Source organism: Ostrinia nubilalis, chromosome 2 (assembly GCF_963855985.1).
Source record: "Ostrinia nubilalis chromosome 2, ilOstNubi1.1, whole genome shotgun sequence".
Lineage (NCBI taxonomy): Eukaryota > Metazoa > Arthropoda > Insecta > Lepidoptera > Crambidae > Ostrinia > Ostrinia nubilalis.
Window position 1 is genome coordinate 6,354,450 of NC_087089.1, and position 26,128 is coordinate 6,380,577.

A 26,128-nucleotide genomic window follows, 5' to 3' on the forward strand; every position below is an offset into this window, starting at 1 on the left:
GGATAGGTCAGTCTGAAAGTGTGTCGCTAGGATATGTATCTTTCACAATTGCCTCACGCTTTGATCCCAGGTGTAAATACACAATTAACGCACGCGTCATTGATACAATAACCGATTATTTACCTAATGTAAGGGTTGACATAACTCAGTTATCGCATTTACAAGGTCTTCCTATGGCTGATGACAGCTTCGATATCCCTGCTGAAATCGATTGTTTGTTAGGCAATGAGATATTCCCGCTTCTTTTAGGTAGTAATAGAATAACTTCACCGCAATCCTCTGTCATCGCTATCGAAACCACGCTCGGATATCTCGCTATGGGACGCGCTCAGTGCTACTCAGCTCATTCACGCAATGATAATAAAGCATTCTTTTGCAATGTAGACTCGCACTCATTAGAATCACTCACGCAACGCTTTTGGGAGCTTGAAAGTGTACCTACTAAGAGACACATCAGCCCTGACGACGAAATATGTGAAAACATTTTCCAATCAACTCATTCTCGCGACGACTCTGGGACGTATACCGTTTCATTGCCATTTAAACTCGACCCATCAGAACTCGGCGATTCTTACTTTACTGCTAGGCGTCGCTTTTATAACTTAGAGAAAAAGTTAGACTCAACTCCGGGCTTACGCACTAACTATAATGAAAATATTCAAGACTGTATCGATCGCGGTTTTCTGTCAAAAGTCGAAAACGCATCGAATTCAGAGGAAAATACTCCAAATTATTATATACCTCATCATGCAGTATACCGACCAGATAAACTCACTTCAAAAACTCGAGTCGTTTTAGATGCAAGTTGTAAAACAACCTCTGGAAAGTCGTTAAATGATGTTCTTTACACTGGCCCAAACTTACAAAGTAATATTTTTGATCTTTTAATTAACTTACGCATTTTCTCAGTCGCTTTATCTGCTGATATTGAAAAGATGTATTTCTGTGTGAAGCTTGATCAAAATCACCACCCGTTTCAACGCATATTATTTCGATTTGATCCTGAATCACCGATTGATACTTATCAATACAATAGGGTTTCTTTTGGCGTTTCTAGCTCGCCTTACCTCGCTATGCGTGTCGTTCGCCAACTCGCTGAGGACGAGCGCGCGAATTATCCTATCGCCGCGTCTGAAGCTCAATCCTGTATGTATATGGACGATTATGTCTCATCGATGGACGGGTTAGAAAAAGCTGAACAATCTTACCATCAAATGGTTAAGATGTTCATGGCCGGGGGGTTTAAAATGGTTAAGTGGATCTCGAACAACCCTGAGCTTATAAATAAGATTCCCGATTCGCATAAAAATCCACAGCTCGTCGATTTTGACACTGACTCAGAAATTACGACAAAAATCATAGGCATGCAGTGGCAACCTAATGATGACGTTTTTCTTTACAAAATTAACTCTACTAACTCTGACCAATGCACAAAACGCACGATTCTTTCCGCAACCGCTAGATTATTCGACCCTTTGGGTTTGCTAGGCCCTGTGACAGCGTTTCTCAAACTCTTAATTCAAGAATGCTGGCAGCGCGAACTTGAATGGGATCAGCCAGTTCCAGACTCAATAAAAAATAAATGGAATCGGTTTGATAGTGAGATTAACTATTTATCGCAATTAAAAATACCTCGTCACATAGGAATCACCGCGGGTTGTCACGTCACTATCATGGGCTTCGCGGACGCCAGCGAAGTATGCTACGGAGCTGTAGTTTATGTGCGCGTGAGCTCTGATGCAGATTCACCCGGTGAAGTCTTTCTTATCGCATCCAAATCGCGCGTCGCGCCTTTAAAGAAAATATCTCTTGCGCGGCTTGAACTGTGCGCAGCGCTGCTCTTGACAAATCTTTTATTATCGGTTCGCGATAGTATAGAGAATCGTTATGCTGTTAACTCAATTTACGCATTTTCAGACTCGACTGTCACTCTCACGTGGATACATTCTCCCGCGTACAAATTTCACACATTTGTTGCGAATAGAATTACTGAAATTAATTCGAAACTCAACGCCAAAATTTGGTATCATGTTAATGGAAATGAAAATCCTGCAGATGTAATATCGCGACCTGTAACTCCTAAAGCATTATTAAATCAATTAAATTGGTTTCACTCTCCTCAATGGACAGCTCAGCCAATCTCGCAATGGCCTATCGAGCCATTTCAAGTTTCATCTAACAGTGTTCGACTGGAAGAGAAAACTATCGCTCTTGTTTCAGAGACAAGCTCTCAATCGAACTCTCACCCTTTCGATCGATTAATTGATCGCATTTCCACGTACCCAAAATTATTACGCGCTACTGTGTACGTGTTACGCTTCGCTAAAATACTACGTTCAAACGGAGTGGTTACATCCTCTGATTTAGAACTCGCTGAACTCTATTTAGTACGCCATATACAGGCACTATTTTTTACTCAAGATATGCACGCAATTAAAAATAATAAACCCTTTAACAAATCGCTTCTCAAACTTAACCCTTTCATTGACTCTGATAATATACTTCGTGTCGGAGGTCGACTCACTCACTCTCAACTCAACTATGGACAAAAGCATCCAATCATTCTATCGCCTAAACATCGCTTCACTCAACTTTTAGTTGATTACTTTCATGTATGTAATTTACATACTGGTCCTTCACTTCTACTCAGTCTGCTTAGACAGAAATTTTGGATACTTTCCGCTCGTAACTTAGTACGTCAAAGAGTACATCAATGCAATATTTGTTTTCGTTTAAACCCTAAATCTACAAACCCTCTTATGGGCGACTTGCCATCATTTCGCGTTTCAGAAGCTAAAGCCTTTGTTTATACATCGGTCGATTATGCAGGTCCCTTCTTTATTACTCACATTCGCCGCAGAGGTGTTAAAAGCCAGAAGGCTTATATTTGTTTATTTTGCTGTCTTACAACTAAGGCTCTACACATAGAGTTAGTTTCAGACTTAAGCTCTGATCTATTTCTCGCCGCTTTTCGTCGATTCATTTGTAGAAGAGGCCCCGTTTCCATGATATATAGCGACGGAGGTACTAACTTCATTGGCGCTAAACGCAAGCTTGACGAAATTTACGCTCTTTTGGAATCTGACTCTCACAAAAATTATTTAAGTTCACATTTGGCTGAACAACGCATTAAGTTTCTTCATAGTCCACCATATGGTCCGCACTTTAACGGCATCACAGAGATAAATGTTCGTTATGTAAAAACGCATCTTTATAAAGTTATTGGTCTTCAAGTGTTAACATACGAAGAGTTCAACACTGTACTTGTACAAATAGAAGGCTTATTGAATAGTAGACCATTGTGTGTTCTTAGCTCTGACCCATCTGATGTATCCGCTCTCACTCCCAATCACTTTCTCAATATAACTCCACTGAAATTCTTACCAGTAGAGGATGTCTCTGATATTTCTGACAATCGGTTAACGCGTTATCAGTTAGTCAATAAATTAGTGCAAAGCTTTTGGCGTCGCTGGAGTCAGGAGTATTTAACTTCTCTACAACGCCGTGAAAAGTGGAATACGGTGACCAAACCGATAGATGTGGGCTCTGTTGTTGTTATAAAAGATGACAATGCGCATCCTCTTTGTTGGCCATTGGGTGTGGTTGTGGAAGTATATCCCGGAAAGGACAAAATCATTCGCACCTTAAAGATTCGCACTGCAACCGGTACTTATGTTCGGCCTGTAGTTAGAGTTTGTCCTCTTCCTTTACAGTAACTCAAATAATGTTCTTAACTTTATTTTAACATTAACTTTAATTTAACACAACTTTAACGCTAATTTAACTCGTTTAGTTCTCTCTAACGCATGTTTTTTTACGTTTTTAACTTTTTTTTTACAAACGCTACTCAATCTAGAGGAAGACCTCTAGGCCGGGGGAGTTGTACGCGCCAGCATTAAAACCTCATACATTTCAAACTCATGTCACACTATTCTATCACTCATTCTGACAGTCCTTTTCCTATCCTCTCCCTCCCACCTTCAGTCTCGCTCTCGCATCGCAACGCGCCGCTTCGCCTACCTATCTGGGCGTTAATACTAAATAAGTATCCAAAATAAACCAATTCAAATAAACCCAAATCGCGCGCTAAACTCATCTCAATAAAAATTCAAGTGTTTGTGAAAGTGAAAGAAGAACCAAGCTTGGACCGTCCTGTGGAGTCTGCTCAATCGAAGGTATCCCATCCCATTCCTATCCCAATCTCCTACAATTCCCATCGGATCCCCTAGTACTTATCAGCTTATTTTTGGTAGATATAGTCAATAATAGTGGTACAGTTAACACTAAAATGCATTTTAGAATTATATTAACTATGATGTGCTTTATTTAGTTTATCCGAAATTAACAATAACAAGCATAGAAAACGGTCATGGTCTTGTTTAGCAAAATAATACGTGCAGTGCTTGTCGTTCAAAGACAATCAGCATCCATTGTATATCATAGCTACCTTAACTTGCTTAGAATTTATACAATGAGGGGTTCTGTTGGTAATTGAAAACTATAAGGGGATCGCTTGGTATTTTTAATTCTCGGTGAATCAGTTACAGTGGATCGGATGGGAATAAATAAAAAAATAATACCACGTCATATGACGTGTAAAAAAACCTCCCTAAAACTCTACTTAGAGAAAACTAATTAATTTTATGAAGATAAGCATAGCGTTTTCAATGCCTTATAGCAATAAGTATAGTTCTCGGCAAAAAGCTTAATGGATAACGATTTGTTGAGACTAATAAAGACAACTAAAAGAAAAATATTGATGTTAAGTTGCAATGACCCTGTTCACAATGTTATTGGATACCTATATGTGGTGGTGAGGCAACATGCTGGCTTCTGTCATTTGATACCAAGGTATCTTATTTCAAATAGGTACTACTATGTGTTAACTTTATAACACTGTTAAGACTGTCATTAGCTTTCTCTACTAATTATATAAGAATATAACTGATAAAGTAAGTTAATAATTAGTGCCTCCCCATTACTAAAGAATGGAAATGTCCTGCTAACCTATCTTGTTCAAAGACGATTTGTAGTTAAACGATATTCAAATAAGTTAATGAGAAAATTTAATTGTGATTTGGATTAATCTGGTGGATTATCTATCTATCTATACTTATAATAAATCTGTAGAGAGGTCAATTCTGTACATTGAATATTTTGTACGGGAACGGGAACATTTGTACGAAAAAATCTAAACCGTAAGATGGATGAAGGGGGTAAAACGGCATCCACGCGTACGAAGTCGCAGGCGGCCGCTAGTTGTAAATAAATTAAGTATATTCTAATGCGTGCAACGAACACGCGTGTTCATTTAAAAAATACACTGGAACCAAGCTGATTTGTGGTATTTAATGTAAGTTGTAAACCAAGAGCTAGATGTGATATTTCATTTAGCACCAAAAGTTTCATCTCAGGAACATACTGGTCCGATTTAAAAAATATTTTTGTGTTGGACTATTCATCAAGGAAGGCTTTAGGCTGTATTAACATCACTCTACAGCCAATAGGGCGGAGTAGTAAAGAAAAATGTTGCGAAAACGGCTCACAAACGGCACAGCTAGTAGTCTCATATATCTACTAGGTAATGTCGGCAGATCACACAATTACTTACTTAACCTATCTAAATTAAAAAAACATAATAGGTCCGTTTTCATTGACGAGTTTGAAACAATTTTAATAAATTTTATTGCTGCAGGTTCACAAAAAATTGTTCCTGTAAGTAAGCTGTTCAATTCAAGGTCTAACCAAAACGTGACGGTGCGGTGATAGGCGCCAATAGTACTTATAATTTGCGTGACTGATAAAAACTCTAGGGCATATATAACTTTAACATATCTATATAAATAAAAATGAATTGATGTTCGTTAGTCTGATTAAAACTCGAGAACGGCTGGGCCGATTGAGCTGATTTTGGTTTTAAAATGTTTGTCGTAGTCCAGGGTAGGTCTAAACGGTGAGCAAATACGCGCGCGATATTGTTTTTCTGTGACAGACAAAATTCCACGCGGGCGAAGCCGCGGGCGGAAAGCTAGTAACAAATATTTTAATAGTGCACTTATTTACTCGTGTACATAAGTAACAAAAACAAGTTTTGTAATGCTCTCCAACAAATTATGATTGGAGCGAACGCGCGAGATTCTAAACTTTTACCACAAACTTTCAATTTTCCCGCCTAAACTTAACAAAACATATTTTTCTTTTGTATTTATTTATTCATTTATTAGTATGGTTTTTCTTATGAGATGAATATTATTAACGAAAATCGTACTCTAAGTATAGTATTTTTTTAAAGAAATATTTAATAAGTAATATCAGAAATTTATTTCAAAATCTTTTATCTGTTCCAACAATAAACAAAAAATGTTTGTTTTACATAGATAACAAGTACGGCACCTATTTTTACATAATTATAAAGAATTCATTTAAAAGCCCTTTAGAGCTGAACTTTCGAAGTTCAATAAAAACTGTGAGCACATTATTAATTAGGTAGGTACTTTAACCAAAATCACATAAGTGACGAAAATATAAAAAAAAACCGGCCAAGTGCGAGTCGGACTCGCGCACCGAGGGTTCCGTACAAACCTGCAAGGTTTACAAAGTTCGTTCATTACGACAATCGAGTCATAACTATGTTTTTTTTTTCACGGGTTAAAGGCAATTAGATCTAAGTATTTGATATGAATTTCAACTTGATAGCTCTACGCGTTCATGAGGAAAAAAGTAATAAGTTTATATTTATTAAAAAATATATATTTTGTAATGTAACTAAAAATTAAAGGTTTTCGGAATTTTTCCTTTATGTGTGCTATAAAACGTTGCTTCATGCCAAATTTCAAGATTCTAGGTCGACTGGAAGTACCCTTTAGGTTTTGATTCCCTTGCAAGTACTTGCGAGTTTCAAAATATGCAGCTTAAATTGCTGTTTCTTTTGATTGCGTTGACATAGAAGTTTGATTTTGTTACAGCTTAAAGGTATTATAGACCTGAGTATTTGGTATGAATTTCAATTTAATACCTCTACGCGTTTATGAGGAAATGGGTAGTAAGTTTAAAATTATTAAAAAAAAATATATTATGTGATGTAACTAAAAATTTATGGTTTTCGTAATTTTTCCTTTATCTATGCTATAAGACGTTGCTTCGTACCAAATTTCAAGATTCTGAGTTCACGGGAAGCACCCTGTAGGTTTTGATTCCCTTGCAAGTGTCGAAAATTTGCGGCATAAACGGCTGTATCTTTTGATTGCGTTGGCTTAGAAGTTTGATTTTTTCACAGCTTCAAGGGACAGTAGACCTGAGTAATTGATATAAATTTCAGCTTCATACCTCCACGCGTTCCTGAGAAAAAGGGTCTTGACAGACGGACGGACAGACGGACAACAAAGTGATCCTATAAGGGTTCCGTTTTTTCCTTTTGAGGTACGGAACCCTAAAAAACGATTTTAAATACAGATACCTACTTAAAACAATAAAACACTTGTTAACTAAGTAATAAAATGCTATATTGTTAATGACAATAACCTATTGAAGGTTGAGGTATCACAGATAAGTTTAAATGTTAGGTACTTACTTTTTAACCTTAAAAAGAGCAATGAATGAAGTCATATTTGAAACAAGTGCATAAACAAAAACAATAACTATTATCTTTCTTTAAATGAGACTAAACATGTACCTAATGAACTTTAGATACAATAACAACGTTAAAAATAGTATTTTTAAATATTAAAATTTAACAAAAGGCCTACGTAATCGAACAGATTAAACAAAATTGTTCAATTGAGGTGATATCACGTTGCATTGTTGTTAATACGCAAAAGCTAGTTTTTTAACCAACTTAATTATATTTATGTTATCTTAAAATTAAATATAAAATATCAAAGTTAACTCACCCCACAAAAATAGCACGGTCAATGTATAAATAAGTTTGTTTGTAAACAAACATGCGCAGACGCACGTATGCACTCAAACCACGCCCGCTACCGGTCTCAAGCCGCGACGCACTGTGGCACTGGCGGTCCTTTACTACCCAATACACAATCTAATTATAGCATGACCGGCTGCGTCTTGATAAAACGTATCTTGTCCATAGGTCTCATGTAGATCAACCCAGTTTTAGGTGCGAATTAAGTGCGAAAGGACTATTTTGATGCAGAAGTCTTGTTAACTATTTATTTATTAAGTTAACCCTAACATGTACCGAATAATCTATAGTCCTGAAATTTATGAGTAATATAGCACTAGTAGATAGGGGGCGCGTTTAAAAGGGGCTAAAAGTTCATATAGTAAAGAAGTTTTTTTAAGTTAACGTAGCAACATTACAATAACATAAAATGCCAAATTGTTTAGCTTTAAAATAATAAAACAAATCATGCTGTAATGAAACTTTGTGTAACAAAAACCATGACCTAAGTTAAGCACTAGCTGCATCTGAATCTAAGCGATACGTAACAAAATAGAATTCGGTAGAGGTGCCAGATGCTATTCAACCCACTTCAACTAACATTAACAGTGGGAGTGGCATAAACCCAAACCAGTTCTACAACATCGTAAAACTTGTCTCATACTTTGTAAATAACATAGATATTACACTTATAAACATATCCAAAGATAGAACTGTCTAGATATGGTATTTTATAATAAGCCCAGCTTTTTCATCTGGCTTTGCCTGCCTGAATTTCGGTCTGTAACAAAAACATCCTACTTAAATACCACTCATACAGAATTAAATTATCTTTTTACTGGTGAAAGATTTTCCAAAATCGGTTTAGTTCCAGAGATTACTTCCTACATTGGCTGTAGGGTGATATTATATAGCCTAACTAAAGCCTTCCTGATAAATGGGTTATCCAACACAAAATTTTATTTTCAAATCGGATCATCGGCTCGGATCCTGAGATTAGCGCGTTCATGTAAACAAACAAACTCTTCAGCTTTTAATATTAGTACTTACAAATATTTTTCATAATCTATCTCAGTAATGCTGTTGTAGGTAGGTATGTGTCCTAAATACTGAGCTCGTCGCGAAGGCAAATGCGGGTCATAAATTGGTGGTGAGACAACCACTAGCTGACTGACGTCACGTAGGACGTACTCGTACCTATATGTGAAGCTAGAATGGCATTTAAAATTAAAAAAAAGTTAAACGAAAATGACAAACAATAAAGTACCTAATTCGTTATACTGGTTAGGGTGGATTCGACCAAACAAGAGTACCTACCTAAATAAATTAATCTCAGAATAAATCGTCAGTTTTGACATAATATTATTTCCTATACTGTTACTGTCAATGTGCCAGTTATGGTTATTTCAGGAGTTATTCTCGAATAAAAGTTTGGTCGAATCGGGACCAACAAACGTTAGTAAAACGTATATTTATTTATTTAAGTATTAAATATTTGTGTTGATAAAACAATCTAAGTTTCCTTTTCTTTTGAAATGGAAACTTAGATTGTTTTATTTAACATGTAATATATAATTTAACATGTACAACATTTGTATTTACTCTGCATTTACTCCCAGTTAACCTTTGAGCAAATTAGAATACGTCATGACACTCTTCACAACATTTTATAGAGTGACTAACATTGACATCTATTTAACTATATAGGTAAAACTCAAAGGTGACTGACTGACTGACATAGTGATCTATCAACACACAGCTCAAACCACTGGACGGATCGGGCTGAAATTTGGCATGCTGGTAGACGTTATGACGTAGGCATCCGCTAAGAAATGATTTTACGAAACTCCACCCCTAAGGGGGTAAAACGGGATCCAGGCGTACGAAGTCGCTGGCGGCCGCTAGTTCCATATAAATGGACAGTATGTCTAGCATGGTCCGACCCAATAACTTTATGGAAATGTAGAGATAGGTATTTGCTGCACTAACGATGCTCTTTCTTACGCCGAATGTATGACATATTGACTCTACATACTCTATTGTATCGCTACTAATGCGAAAAACATGCATTGGCGAAAAACGAAGAAATTGTTGAAGAAAATTAAATTTTCCATAAATGTTCTGTTTAATTCATCTAACCTTTTTAAATTTTCAACCTAACGGATTTTATAGATCATAGACTGTCATCAACACGTCATCAATCATCACAATCATCATCTGTGATTGACTCGATCGAATTATTTTCAATGTTAGGTTTAAACTAAGGTCATTAAGTATTTTTATTATTGCTGGGAAGGATTACCTATTTGATAAGGAAAATATCTAAAAACAAATAAACCCAGGTGCATTTCAACATGGAGCAAGCCATTGCTACAAGGTAAGGCAGTAGATTATTCAATAAGTCGATGTAGGTAATTGCAGTTTATTATGAATATTCTATTGCGTCTTGCACGTAGAATTTAGTATTATTATTATTAGTGGTTACATTAAGAAATAGGGAAGGTAGGTAGGTAGGTATCACTTACTTACATAATATTGTAACGCCCGTATTCACAAACATCACTGAGGTCTCACAGACACACCCACAAATCACAGAGTTCGATTTCTTGCTTCACTTATTCGAGCATCGTTTGTGAATACGGGTATAAGATTTTCAATGACTACAGATTTCAATGATCGTTATTAAAAAACTTGATGCCACAAAGCAAAGGTCGCATCGACATAAAATTTCCATAATTGGTTTAAAGTAAATTGGTCTTACTTTATATATCTTGTTTTTTCTTTATAATCTGCCTTATCGTGTTATTATTGCACAATATTGTATTGTATTTGCAATAAATTGGTAGGTGTATTGTCAATATTTGAATTTTGTTCTGACAGAAAAAGTGAGTAGGTAGGTGCTATTTACCTAAGTCCTAACTAGTGTTAGTAACATCAAAGTGACGTTATAAGTAGTACCTCCTACTTATCCTATAAAGTCAGTTCCTAATTTATCCATCGAAGACAAATGCCTCTATCATGTTGAGGCATTATCTGAATGACTCTTCCACATCAAGTAGGAGTCCAGAAGTGTAGAATTCAAAGAGTAGGTAAGTAGGTATAGTTCCTATTTATGGGATACATTCCTATAGAAAATAATATTAACCATCATATTATGGGTAAATGACGCAATTAAAAAGATATGATTCGAATCATCTCTCCATTTTTTCCTGCGCGCTTATCGATCACAAATATAAACACAGTCGCGATAAGTGTTCGGACAAAACAATAAATGATTATACCTTTAAACTTGTTGGTTTTCAGCGATGGCACAGATCACAAAAGAACATGCATATTGATAACTTTAAACATACTTGGAGTTATCGCATGTGTTTTTACCACAATCATACTAGTTTTGTGGGCTCTCAGTAAGTCTTTTTGGGCTCTATTTATTACACTTCTTTGAAAATATTTTTGGGAAAATCAAGCTATCTTTTATTACCAATCTGTCTCTCTCAAATGAAGGCATGACCTTATGATAAAAATCTTCTAGAAAAGTCTCTAAGCTTATCTCCCTGCGATATAAATAAATAAACATGGAGTATTATAGAACATTTGAACTTGTCGTCTTGTAGGATTTTCTTCTTTGATTTTACTTCTCTTGTAACATGTAGCCGCACTACACAGACCGTTAATCTGTGTGCCACACCTACTATGGCTAGATAAAATGGTTAACTTTTATCTGTATTAATTCCAGAAGTCATCTTCCCAGAACCAAATATATCTCCACTGTTGGTAGAGTTCTTGGAAAGTACTCTCTACAAGAAACAATCAATTTCAGTGAATCATTTGAACAATATGGAAATGGCTTTCTAAGGTAGGTATGTTTATCTTAGTTACTTTTTAATTCCATAAAAATACTTCATGTAACTACGTGTCTAAAGAAAGATAACTTGTTTCGATGCTTTAACCCGAAAAAACGTAAGTAAATTTTCCGTTATTCAAACTTCACCATACTCCAATATTGTATTCATTTAAGCTTTTTAAGTCGCAAAATATGCTATCAGATAAATTTTATCTAAATCAAATATACTTTCTGATATGAATAATAACTGAATCGAACTTAGGTATTTCTGTTCTATCAGAAAAGCTCTCACGCCGTCAATAATTTTCACCTAACCGAAAATGTTAAAAACGCGATTTTTCTGGTTTCTATTGTTTGCGTCTATAATTATTGTTCAAGGTAAGTCATTGTTACAATTTTAATTATAGGAAGTGTCAGAGCAATAAATACAAGTGACAATAATTGCTGGCATTTGTTAGCTCTCGATTTTAATCAAAATAAACAATTTTCCGCTAAGTATGGCTTTACCTTGAATGTTTTTATGATCAAGGATAATAATTATCTAGGCTGGATTAAAATATCAATATGACAGAACAATCAAAGCACCTATACTTATTATAATTAGATCTAGATTTAAAAAAATCATTTTATGACAGCCTACTTACTTAGTCGTCTCTACATTTTAACGCAGTATTCTGAACCCAAAAAATATCTTCTATTTTATTAAGTCGTTTTCTTTTCGACTTATCATCTTCATAAGATTCACTCCTGCAATGTCGCAACTAAGCTGAAAACATTTGTTATTTGTTGTGTGATTTGTGGTAGTTAAGTAAATACACTGAGTATTTCTCCTCTTTGAATCGAATCCGGGACCTCCGTTTCGAGGGGTTATCCTAACACTGCATCACGGAGGTTATTTTTTCTCACCTTTTTCGCTTTTTAATGGTCTACTTATGTGCAAAACATACTTTAATCGAGTCAGGCAGGTCATCCCAGAATGGTAGCTATACTTAATTAGTTTGGAGAACCTGTACACGTTGGTCCTGTATCTCACGTGTACGCGACGTGCTCTGGCGTTTCTATAAAGCCACTCAATCTTGTTTATTCTTTTATTCACAGGTCACGAATCCACTCCAGGCTACGAAGACTCCTCCGAGGAATCCTCCACAGCCAGTTCTGCCGGGAACCACTCTGGACTAATCCGGGATATCTTCAACTTATCCATTTTAACCATATCGGTGTGCGCGTTTATAATAGCCGCGTTTGCGTTTTTCGTTAACGTTTACTAAGTTAGTTTCCCGTGCAGTGACAAAACCAGTGATGCTTCGTTATCACTAAGGACTACTTTTCAGCCGCCGTCAACGTGTTTTACAATAGAAAAAAGAAAAAATACTAAATAAAATAACAATAGCGTATTTGCTGCACTATAAATTAAAGTGCTTTCTGCATTGAGAAAATTTTGTACACAATGCGTTCCATTTGCATGAAAAGTGCGTCGACGACGTCTGAAAAAGACACTGTATAGTATAACGACATGTGTTGCTAATTATATGTCAGGCGAATTCGGCATGTAGGTACCTACGACGACGACAGACTCAATTTCATAACCGATTCCTAATTCGTTCCCAAATGTGATGTAACTGATGTAAGTAAGGCTAAGAACTCATGGCGCGATTTTCACCCGCGCCCGCGGCGGTTGTGGAATTGCCGTTTTATTTCAAAACTCACGGGAGCGGTTATTTGCGCGGATATTCTAAGAACTCACGGCGCGATTTTTCACCCGGGCGCGGGTAAAAATCTACAGAAGCTGCGGGCCCGCAACCGCCGCGGGTGCGAGTGAAAATCGCGCCATGAGTTCTTAGCCCAAGCCAGACATCGTCCATTCGGAAATTCCAACTTTAAGTAGGTATCAGTCATTGGTCGTCACCCTGTCTTATCTTAAACTAGCTGACCCGGCGAACTTTGTTCCGCCTTAATGGCAATAAATAAGCACTTTTTTAAGGGATAAAAAGTACCCTATGTCCTTCTCCTGGCTCTAAACTACCTCCCTGACAATTTTCAGCTAAATCGGTTCAGCCGTTCTTGAGTTATAAGTGGTGTAACTAACACGACTTTCTTTTATATATATATAGATTGTATACCTAGCCTCTAAGTAATATTGTAGTATTAATTAATAATGTATAGCTTAAACAAAATGTATTCATTGAGGTTCCAATCGCATAGGTCTATTTGACGCTTTGATAACATATGACATTAAACGAGTTCTGTTTCTACATAAGCGATTTAATTGTTCACCTTGAGAAAAAGTATAAAAATAAAACTTGTTGATACATAAAATGTAAGTTGAGGAAGATAGCTATCTTATTAATCAGACGTAGAGAAATCTGCTCACAGAGTATAAATAAAACACAATTATATCAATTTATTGTAACTTTATTAACTTGAAATAAAAAAAAAGATAATACATACAATGTTTGCAATTTTAACGCCGGCTGTGCTAGTCTACTGAGTAAAACTTCAACATTCTTATTCTTCTCAATCGTAACTCTTATTCTAATAAGGCTACCCTTAAATTCTACCACTTCCAACCTTAAGTATGGGCCAGCTAAGTCTTCGTGCAGCAAGTCTGAATACTTGGACCGTGTTTACTTTACTCTATAGCTACTGTTACTTCAGGCACTGCAAATTACTATATTAACGAGGCAACATTTTTGGAAGATAAAACTGGATAGCTTAATGGGAATACCCTTTGGGAAGCAAGAATAGCGGCTGTCCTATTTTGAACCTTAGCTTCTGGTTTTAAGATCGAAATAGAATGATTAAATTTTCCACCGTCAATTGTTTAAAATTCGACACTCAAGAGGTAAATATCAAAACGTTTTTTTACTAAATAAAGCTGCAGTATTTTAGATACAAACAAAGTAAAATAAAATAATAACCATCAGTCTTTACAATTGTCATGCTATACAATACTGTCGGTTTTTTTTGTAAAAACGTGTAACTAAAGTTACAATGTTATTATTGTTATTCATATCCATTTTGTTTAACAAAGAAATAATTGTAGTTACTAAAATACAATGTCAACTGTTACTGAAAAAATATCTTGTTTTAATTTTAAGCTAAAATCCCCGAATATGTTATTGTGTTTTAACTTAGGGTTATTCCCCGTTAATTAAACAGCTCTCATTAATGCAAACAATGGTTTACATGTTATAGCTAATGTTACTGATAATAATGTTGCACTTTAATAGGTACCTACAATAAATTGGACCGACGACTAAACAGATTAAAGCCTGTACTAAGAATTTAATGGACGATTCATCACTATTATTACAAACTATTTTATTTTATTATTATCCTTGACAACATAACTGTTCTGTAATATCTGAAACTTAACTATTAGCCATTGGAAAACATGCTGCACGAAACCTTCTACATTATTGCTTATTATTTTATAATAATAATAAGAAATTCATGAACATAAAACACAATAATATAATTTAAATTCTATCCTCCACAAGACCACACACTTTAGTAACTTAAATCATTTAAATTGTTCATCTAATTGAGTCGAATTTTTAAATTAATAATTTACTTTTAATTCTATGAATACTGAAAAGTTACTAGGCTGTCAATGAAACCTCTAACACAACCGAAAGCAATACATTACAAAGCAAAAATATATAAAGAATACAACCGACAAGCGCATACGGCTCCTCTAAATAAATCGAAATATTTAGCATTATTCCAGCGAAATAACGCTTTACATTTATGTATACCTTATGATATGCTAATGATATGATAAAAAATCTACCACTGGGTCCAGCCAGCCACCAGAACTTTCATTATAAATAATTATTATGTATTTAAATGACTAACATGCAATTCAATAATAAACCTTACCTATTATCACTACAAATATTTCGTTAAGGCATAACTGAATATATTAATATATTGTCAGATCTATCAGGAAGCATGTTATCTTAATTAGTAATTGATGGCTTTATTGACATTTCGTAAGCTTTATTGTAAAATTGACGTCACTTAAATGTAGCGTGGAATTCTGAATTTCACGTTACACCCATGTGTACTTTCAGCTTTATACAGGGTGTATTTTTGAGATGGGGAAATAAGGGCAACCTTAGCTATTATAACGTATTAACGATAATGTCTTTAACTTATTGAGACATTTTGAAAAGAAATAATTTGAATTTGATAAAACTTTTTTAAACTCCCTAGACTCTTTATTTTTTATTCTAAAATCGATTAATACTGTCGAAAATAATCCAATCTTGTACGAACATTTTCCTTTAGCTACAACGGTTATGCTCTTATTGCCCTTTCAGAAATACACTCTGTAGGTATTGTATGTATAGTAAATATTATTAAGTATTTTTAATACTAATGTATAAGTATGTCAATTCAAAATTATATTTCGATTATTTATCACCATAATATCAAGAGAGCTGATTTGTGTAAATGAGATTTAGTAGCTGCTATAATTTGTTCGTATGATGAGTCAGTTAGTGGGGCAGCGCGAGGTGTGGAAATTTGTTAGGCTAATTTTATGTACAGACGAAAGCACACCAGCCTAAACACTGTTGCAAACTAGCAACTATTATAACTACTGAATAAGATGCTATTTTTAAAAAACGTGAGATTCCATACTGTTAGTTTGAATTGCCATAGTCTGTAAGTAACTAGACAGGCTGCACTGATACCTGAGACCTTTAATAGCTTGTGGCCCTTACTGCTCAGTCTTACCCGCAGAACTAAGATCAAAATTTTATACTACCAATCGTTTTTCCCTGGTAGCAGTACCGCCGAAAACGATTACCCAGTACCTAGAACTGAGCGGTAGAACCATAGGCGATGTCCAAATATTTGTCACTAAATAATTGATAACTAACTACAGCTCATTAAATCTGTTTGAAACGAGGGGCAGTAGACAACAAACTAACGTTCATATCGTTTAATGAGACCGATAAATTCGGTCAATGCGTATTTTGTTAACATGGTTAGGAGTTATTTGTGACATAATTCCTGCGTAGCTTGTCCAGTAATACTTCTTTGCTTTAAACAGCTCTTCTTCGAATTTGCACCTCGTCTTTCCCACTAACTGACTCGATTCAACAGCAGACCCCATAATATTCCTATTTACGACAAAACGTTAACCAATACACACCCAAATATTATAGTAACGACTCGATATCCTAGTAATACACTATAATACGCTACGTCAACCAAATAACACTGGAAGTATCGCAGAAATTAATACATTCAAATTTTAAATTATCGTTTTTCCCTAATTCTACCTTATAATCAAGTGCACTTAATGATTTCTCACTACATTATAGTTCCGTTTGTTGGATTAAGCCTCCACCAAGGAAGAACCGGTGTAATGCAACATGACTTATTGCAATGTACACGGCGGTATTGTGGTGTCTACATCGCGATCACTTTTTATAATGCAGTTTTTAATAAGTTTAAACATTAAATAGCTTCCAAGTTTCTTGAAAAGGCTTGCATTTTTTCACTCTCACACTCAAATACGATTAACTTTGAAACGATCTTGCCCTGAAGATGCCTATTAATTCGCGGAAAAGAGCATTTGCTTGTTCAATTCAGGAACACTGAAGTAGACAGTCAATTTTACTTGGTTATGGGTAAATATAAAAGGGTTAAATCTGCTCATATAAGGGCATTTCGCAGTACGTTTTGTGGTCAGATAAAAGAGACGGTGTAAGTTTTAAAAGCTCTAGAAAACACTTTCCAAATAAATTGTGTTGTAATAGGTCATCTGGCACGCGAATAAACGGCGGACAAGCTAAACTTAGAAGATTTTATATAAGATTGGGGTGAATGAACTTGTATTGCGAGCATTTTTTTTGCGCAAGCGTTCCTCCAAATACAAAGTCAGTTAATTAAGTGTCTAAAATGATCACTGCTAAGTGCTAGTCTGCTACAAGATACACGCAATATATTTAATTTTACAGTCGCGAATTATAAAACCGCTGCTCTACAAAAAGTAATTGCGATGTGAAAGCACCTTTATGTTATGAAAATGTTATTGTCATGGAACGCGACGAGGACTCTCCCATTTGCGAGATTACGCATTTTTTAAGCATCAATATTCCAATGTAAATGTGACAAGAAATATTAATAAATGCTACGCTTGTAAATATTATTTTGAGGAACGCTCAGTATTGCATACTTATCAACGTATACGATCTCTTCACGATATGGGTATTGTGCCCATTCTTGTATATGTTATACACACCGAAATAAATAAAGGTGCACCATTTCAAAATAATTTTATGCAAGGCATATTTAAACAATACGTGATTATGTGCATTCTTCGCTCGAAGTTAAGGCCTAACGTACCGTATCCTCTACAATTTACGTTTGAAAATGGTTTAATATGTACTATCTGCATATAAGCTCTAGGTTAACTTATGATAAAATTGACGGATACACGCAAGGTGTAGACTACCTCGTCAGGATTGTCGAGTATAGCTATGAAAGTTGGCAATACTTAACGCTGTACCACCATACATCTAATCTAGGTAAACTTAATATTGTATAGGCACCTATTACGAGCTTTATCAAGTCAAACTTGCTCGTGATTTGCTTTAACGAGTTGGATAATTTCTGTAAATTAATGTCATGGAGTAAAGTAGTAATACTATTTTTAAAGCATTCTTCAACTGAGCTAGGAATATCAATAATCCTTGGCTTTTCATCAGCTTCTACCAAATAGGCATTGGGCGTGACATGGTGTATTATTTAAATAAAGTTATATTGATTAGATTCAAACTCTGTAAAATAATTTGGAATACAAAATACAATCTGTATTACTATCAACGACTAATAAATGAACTAAACTGCAGTAAGAATGATAAAATCCGAACCCAACTAAAATTGTACTAATAGCATGAAAACTTTCCACCATGCCACGCTCATTCGATCGTTAAAATTGTTATCAATCGGCACAGTGCTGAATAATTTGTAAAACGAGATTCATATTATATCTTAGCTGGTATAACCAGAAGTATTGCCATACGCTTCCACCGCTCACAAGGAATTGGACGTCCAAGTCATACATTTCTTGGACAATAAGGCATGGACGGACGTACGAGTCAACTTTTGAGTATGAATATGTCAATATTTAGGATATCAGTGACATTAAGTTCCGCTATGTACCATATTATGTAACAATTGAATACTATCCTTACAATTTGTATAATTGGTGTTCAAATCTTGGTGTTTTATAAATCAGCAATTGCCCATCGTAAGCAAAACGCTTGTATTACGCTAATGTAAGCTTACTGGAGGTATGCGATCATTTTATCAGCACAGTCTATTATCTAGTTGTAACGTTTTATAATTCGTAGCACTTATTATTTTTAGGAACATTCTCAAAGCAGATACTGTTCATTATTTACTTACTATCAAAAACATTTTAAGTAAAACAATATTTAAAAGAATAACATATTTAAGTAAATACAAATAACATATAATTTAAACCACTAACAATCCCTTTAGGCCTTTATAAAGATCCATTAAATAAGTCTGACTTACTGTGCGGCTAAAATGAGCACACAATTTTAAACTATAGCTACATTAAAAGCAAAATTTTAATATTTTATACCTATGAAATCCACGGTTCCTACGTATACTTATTAATGTACAGCTAGCAAAAAAAGAGATAATCACTAACTATCAAACAAATCTACTGGCAGTTAGCTTACCGTGGCCTGGAAAACCATGCACGTCCACCAAACCCTCATAAAACTTTATTACATTGATTAAACCTAATTTTTGCTAACTCTACATTTGTTACGCCGTCCTGTATAGTAGGACACGCCGAAATTATGCACCACTAAAACTATAATCGAGTGTCTACAATGGAAGCATCAACAATTCGTCAATTCCGTGAGTGCTAAAAATATTAAATCGCCTAAGCTTAACAATTAAAATGCGTTAAATCATTAGACGTCAAAATCGCTTGCAGGCACCATGTAAACACCTTTGTATAATTTATATACTTGTGATGTGTGTACAAGCGATTTTGACCTCTAAAACAATTAATGGTCCATCTTTTACATTTTGATATATTGACACACCCACGGTGCAGTACACAACCAGACTCACTAACTATAACTCAATTGATTTTGATCATTGGAGTGTCAAATGCACAAACATTCTAGTGGAACAATGCTCGATGTATGTATATGGAAGAATAAGGAATAGTTGGAAATACAATCAGTCTTTAGAAAAACATCCAATAAAACTAAAAAAAAAAATATTGGTAAAATAAGTTACTTATAAAATTTTAAACAATCTTTTGCACATTTTGTCAAAATAAGTCATGAGTATTTACGTAAATTGTTAATTAAATTAACTACAGAGTACAATATCACCTGAGTTTTGAGATGCAGCGCCAATCATAAATATACGACTAACTAGCTTTTGAGAAATTTGTCAGATCATTGTTTATGTTTTGGTTTTGTAACAGATCACTCATTGTATGTATTAGTTTTGGTTTTTTATCAGATCAAGAGTAGAGTACAGGACAGTAGGGGAACATTGTCTGAAACAAATACATAGATCCATAAGCATAAAAGTAATATTTATATACTACCTTTTTTCATGATACGAAAATTCTTACATATTATACTAGCGTGTACAGTTTGTTACATATTAATCAACTAGCTATAGTAGCTAGTAGATTAGTAGTGAGTGACTAAACACTACTAATGGAATCTTAAGTGTAAATCTTTCATGTAGTTTATGAGATTTTTTGACAGGAAAATAGCCTCACACAAATGATACAAGGATTTTGTTACATACAAATCATACTTACAGAAATGTCAGTTCACGGATGTACATCGCGATTTAGGTATTCATCGAAGACAACCCTAATCGAGTCATTGGGTCACTTTGAATGGCTCCAGGGGATTAAACTCTTTGCTGGCCAAATGAGACGCGTTGTGAGCCATTCGGTAGCCCCAAAGATCCATCGCATCCTTGCATGCCAGCTGAGAAAAAAAACAATACTTAACTACAAATTACAATCTACATCAGGGTTTCTCAAAGTTCTTATATTAAAATCATTTCAATACGTCAATAATACGCCAATCCAACAATTTACATTCTTGATATATTTAAATTACAGAAAAGAAATCAAAAACAGAGATGAGTCTGATTGACTCAAATTATGTTTTTTTTATAGACAGAAATAACACAAACCTGTATTTCTTCAACATTATTGAAGCTTAGGACATTTTTCCATCTAAAAGGCACTTCACGTGATACTCTGAAGGTAGAACTGACACCGGCTACGTCAAGAGTTGTGTGGGAGTGAATAAACTCCTCGAAAGACGACGTTGGGTTCAACTTTAAGAATTTTAAAAGCTTGTGCGCTGTGCTGTTTGGGTTTAGTGCCAACTCCTCGTATCTTATTACCCTGGAAATGAAAAGATAAATGGGTTAAGGATTATCAAGTTCAAGTCAAGGTTCAAACATTAATTTGCAAAAACCCAGCCTAATAAAGGATAATAATACAATACCAAATAAAATATTTCACAACATTATTATGTTTAGTATAATAAAAAAGTAGTTTCTTTTAAAGCAGATGAAAATTATTCAACCGAAACGAATTTCATAAAGAGCCAACAAACTAATGCATATAGCAATTAATTGGAAAAGAGGAAGCAACAATTAGAGGAATGAAATTAGTACATGAATTAGCACTTCATAAATACGCCTCTCGTTCGGTTCGGTACGGTGTAATTCAGTTCATTTTCATAATAAATAGGGAAAACTGTATGAACTGCTTCCAAACAACTACAAATTTTTTAAAAAGTTTATTGTTACTTGAGAATTTAAGTTCTAAATGAGAAGCAATATAAAAATAAGAATAAGTGTTTATTTAACCAATTTAAAAACCTTAAGTAATTTTAAGGCTTTTGCTTGAAAAAATGTCTGAAAATCTACTTAAAAGGATTATTCAGAAATACTGTTTAACAACCAAATTGATACCTATTAAATCTCTAAATCTTTTATTATAATTAAAAAAATACTTGATGACAGTTTATTAAATAACTGTGAACCAATTCTCATCATAACTCAATGTGACTATCTGAATAACCTTTCAGTTGTATAAGCATACTTTTATATTGAATGCCACAAAACTGTTTTTAAAATCAATATCAAATGTATCAAATGTGAAACTTACATAAGTCTATTAGGATATTGCTGCAGCAAGCGCCCGGCTGCTACATAGTCGCTGATCATGTCAGCACACAGGAGCTCCGGCCTCCAGCAGTCCGGTGCTGGCTTACAGAAGTCACGGTGTTTGCGTGACTGCATCACACCACGAGGGTCACGGATTAGCAGCACCACTTTTAAATTGAGTCTGAAATTCAATAAGATTAATATTAAACAATCATTGCTTATAATTTTAGTTGGTAATATCATCAGTGATCAATCTTAACCCATATCTTCCTAGTGATCGATTAGTTGATCGGTTCACTTTTTATTTTTTTCTGAGTAAAACGGAACGCATTGATTTTTATTTTTTATATGTTGGTAAACTTGATGCCAATAGCTGTCAAAATATATTTTTGACGTTTAACAATTGGCGCCAATTTCAGTGTAGTTCGAGTGTAATTGCGGCAATTTTTAACCAAAAAAATGTCTCGTCGTAAAATGTAAGTATTTTTATCACATTATTTTATTATTCATGTATTGTTATTATTTCATACTTATTATAGTGTGTGTATCAATGTTGTAATATGTCACAATGAATGTAAATTGAATATGGGTAGATATGCGGATGTTTCATGAAGTGATCGATTTTTCGATCAGTAGGATAATATGCCCGTGTACGGTTATGCATTACGATTTTGCTTTTATTTAGATATTTTTATTTATTTTGTTACAGTTTGTCTGCAAATGAAATTATTTCGCACCTGGAGGATGAAACGGACGTTTTAGCGGCAGATATTTTTATCACCCCACCAGAAAATTATGATAAAAGTGACGAAGACAGTAGTAATGAGGAGTCGGCCCACATAAATAATTTGTCAAGGCACCAACTGTTGGCAGAAGCTGAAATTCGGGCTACCGTTGCTTCAAATACCGGTATTTATATTGAAGACAGTTTATTTGATCATCAACCTCTCGAACCCGTACCCAGTACCTCGTCAGTAAACCCACCGCCGACGAAAAAAAGGCGCGCTCCTGCATCTAGACGTTGGAGGGCTATTGATATTTCAGAAAAACAGGAAAAAGATACTAATTTACCTAGTTTTTTAGAAGATTTTGAAACGCCAATACAGTTCTTCGAATTGTTTTTTGATGACGAGGTGTTTGAGTTATTGCGTTCAGAAACAGAAAAAAACGCAATTCAGAAAGGCAAGCATGGTTTTAGGGTGTCGCTGACCGAAATGAAACATTTTATCGGAATACTGTTATTGTCAGGGTATCAAAACAGCGTGCCAAGGTACCGTATGTATTGGGAACAGCAAGTTGATTGAAGCTTTCAAGCCGTGGCATCGCTCATGTCAAGAAACAGATTTGAAGACACTTCGTTACTTTCATGTCGCTGATAATAATAATTTACCACCAAACGATAAGTTCGGTAAAGTTCGTCCACTTTGGAACCTTCTCAATGAGGGCTATCGTTTTTATACTTAACAGTTGGCACCCCTGGCGATTGACAGGACCTTACTCTACAGTGGCGCCATCTTGGTGAGTGCAAATGCGATAGTCCTCCTACCACTTTAGCGCTCACCAGTTGGTGCCACTGTCTTCGCTACTAGCAAGTGACAGGACCTTACTCTACAGTGGCGCTAAGTGGTGAGCGCTAAAACGATAGCCCTCATTACAGATGGCTGAAATATTATCCTGGCGAAAAAAACTTGAGCATCGATGAATCGATGATTCCTTATTACGGAAAACATGGAGCGAAGCAGCACATACATGGCAAACCCATTAGGTTTGGGTACAAAAATTGGTCAATATGGTAAAAGTACTAAATATTTTCTTGTTACTAATAATTCTAAATGTTTAAAAGTATATATTTTGTTTTAAAATTAATAAAAATAAAATAAAAACCGCTTCTAATTTCTCAATCACCCAACCTACACAATAGAACATTACATGCATATATATTCCTACTGATCGATTAGTCGATCGGTTTCACAACTTCAAAAGTAATTAAAAAAAAAAAATTTTTAGTATTGATTTATGTTCACATACATAATAAGGTGCTATGCTAAAATTTTCGTTAAAATCGATAAAGTCTATGTATGCTTGGGATTATATGGGTTAAGAGTAAAGCTCACTGGAGTCAAAAAAAAAAAAAAATTTAATAATGGATTATGATGTTTGGCACTTTAAACTTATAATTTTGTTTAAAACACAGAATTATTGTGTGTGCACTGTTCATTTTGTTTTGTCTAGGTCCGTTAAAGTAATGTGATGTACTATGATTATGTAAAGAATAAAATTAATGATAAAATTACTGTCAAAATAAACATGATTTATATGTATTAAAAATAAGAAATTAATTTCCTCATGGATATAATTAATTTAAAAACACAAATTTATTCATCATTATCAAAGTTAATTTCAGCTTTGGGTTAACTGTAAATAAAAAAATATATTTTACTTAGAATTAGTAGGTGAACAGATTCATCATCTTTTAAATAGCGAATTGAATTAAATAGTACTTACTGTTTGTCGTCAAGCAACTCCTGTACAAGTCTTAACCTTAGTCGGACAACCTTCATACTCTGGAAGGGGAACAGCTTACAAAACTTTGACGTGAAGTTAGCATCAAAACACAGCTCCTTCTTATATTTACAATGGTCCCATAGTCTTGTATTATGGTTGAATTGGTGCAAATGCACTTTCCCATACTCAAAATACTCCTCCATATTATTAAAGTTACAATAAAACATACCCTTGATAGTGCTCAAGGCTTTGTCTGAATAAGGAGGCCCCCTGATCTGTACTATGTTGAAGTTTAACAAAGGCTCGTAGTGATAGAAGTTACCTGGCATTGTGTTCAACACCTCACCGAGAAACGTTGTTCCCGATCGCCAGGTCGAAATAATAAGACTTCTTATTGGATTGCCTCCTGATTCAATCAACAAATCCTCTAACTTCTGGACCCCAGAAGTTGTGAAGTTGTAATTAATTAAATCCAACTTAACTTTGGTTCTTGTTTTTTCTAATATCTTTTCAATATTCGGCGAGCCATCATATGGGTTTGTCGGTAATGGTTGTGGTGAGTTGTTTTCTCCATCTTCAATTTTCAAGTAGTTTCTAATATTCCTGCGGCTTTCAGTGGACGGACGATAATTTGTGTTATCTGTATATCGACTTCCAGCTAGAATAAGGAGAACACTGAGACCGAACGCGAAACATATTGAATAAAAATTTAATCGACGCAACATTACGGTTTGTACACGTTTAAAACAATTTTTGGGAGATTGCACGGATGGAGATATTTGATACGGTACGAGCACTACCAATACACACTCACTATCATTTTTTAACAGTTTTTGACCGCATTCGAATCATAATTCTTTGCTTTGCGTTTCCGCGGAAACACCGCATTGCACCTTTAGCGCCATTTTGAAGTATCTGTCAAAGTGTCAAAGTCAAAATTGCTTTTTTTTCACGACTGAAGACAAGGGTAATGCCTTTCACCGTACTTATTTTAGAAGCAGACACACGCACACAACGGATTTTGTGAAACTAAAATAAATTGGAATACAGAGGAAGGAACACAAGCACGTCTCACTGCGAGAAGCTTTGATGTGAATGTGAGTGAATAGGATGGGAGAAGTCTATTTGCGCGCGCGCAACATAGCAAAAACAACTTTTTATTCCAATATTTGGATAGTTTTAGATTAGACTAGTCTAGAAAAAAGACTAGACTATACCAGGTCTGTTTTCCAGGGTATTAATTACTGTCTTCCGGGGGCAGGTTTTTCTTTTTTTTAACTTTTTTCAGGGACTGTCCCGCTGAAGCGCGTAGACGAAGACATGAAAAACTTCAAAGGAAAAGGAAATGCTAATAAAAGCTATTCACATTAAGTGTAATGCACTCGTGCCTACCCTTTGCCTGCTTAGCTTTGCCTTTTTATTTAAATACCTACTTATACTTACATACAATTAAGTGCCTATAATTTGATGAAAAAAAATCTTAAAAAATTATTAAGTAGGTAAAAGTTAAAGTTCATCTTTTTATTAGGTAACAAGTTTATTTTTCAAGCCAATATTCTCAATGATACTTGTTTACACTTTGTAGCCAACGATGTGCATCTTTCCAATAGTTTCCCCAAGGAAAAACCACAATCCGATTTCAGTTCCCACGAGGATCAGCA

At 34.9% G+C, this 26,128-nt stretch overlaps 2 protein-coding genes across 2 annotated transcripts in view; both read right to left on the reverse strand.

The window, feature by feature from the left end:
• The window catches only part of LOC135081011 (kynurenine formamidase), a 33,022-nt gene extending 25,019 nt beyond the window's left edge, over positions 1-8,003 (reverse strand). The window contains exon 1 of the mRNA XM_063975743.1: positions 7,890-8,003. The gene's annotated coding sequence lies outside the window, so the exon portion shown is untranslated. The remainder of the gene's footprint in view (positions 1-7,889) is intronic.
• Positions 8,004-14,135: 6,132 nt separating this feature from the next.
• LOC135081027 (carbohydrate sulfotransferase 3-like) lies at positions 14,136-25,549 on the reverse strand. The gene is made up of 5 exons (XM_063975751.1): positions 24,468-25,549; positions 21,964-22,143; positions 20,976-21,192; positions 20,590-20,764; positions 14,136-20,316 (listed from the first exon to the last, which is right to left on the reverse strand). The coding sequence occupies exons 1-4, from the start codon at positions 25,190-25,192 to the stop codon at positions 20,654-20,656; spliced, it is 1,233 nt and encodes a 410-aa protein (XP_063831821.1). The 5' UTR covers positions 25,193-25,549; the 3' UTR covers positions 14,136-20,316; positions 20,590-20,653.
• Positions 25,550-26,128: the final 579 nt, after the last annotated feature.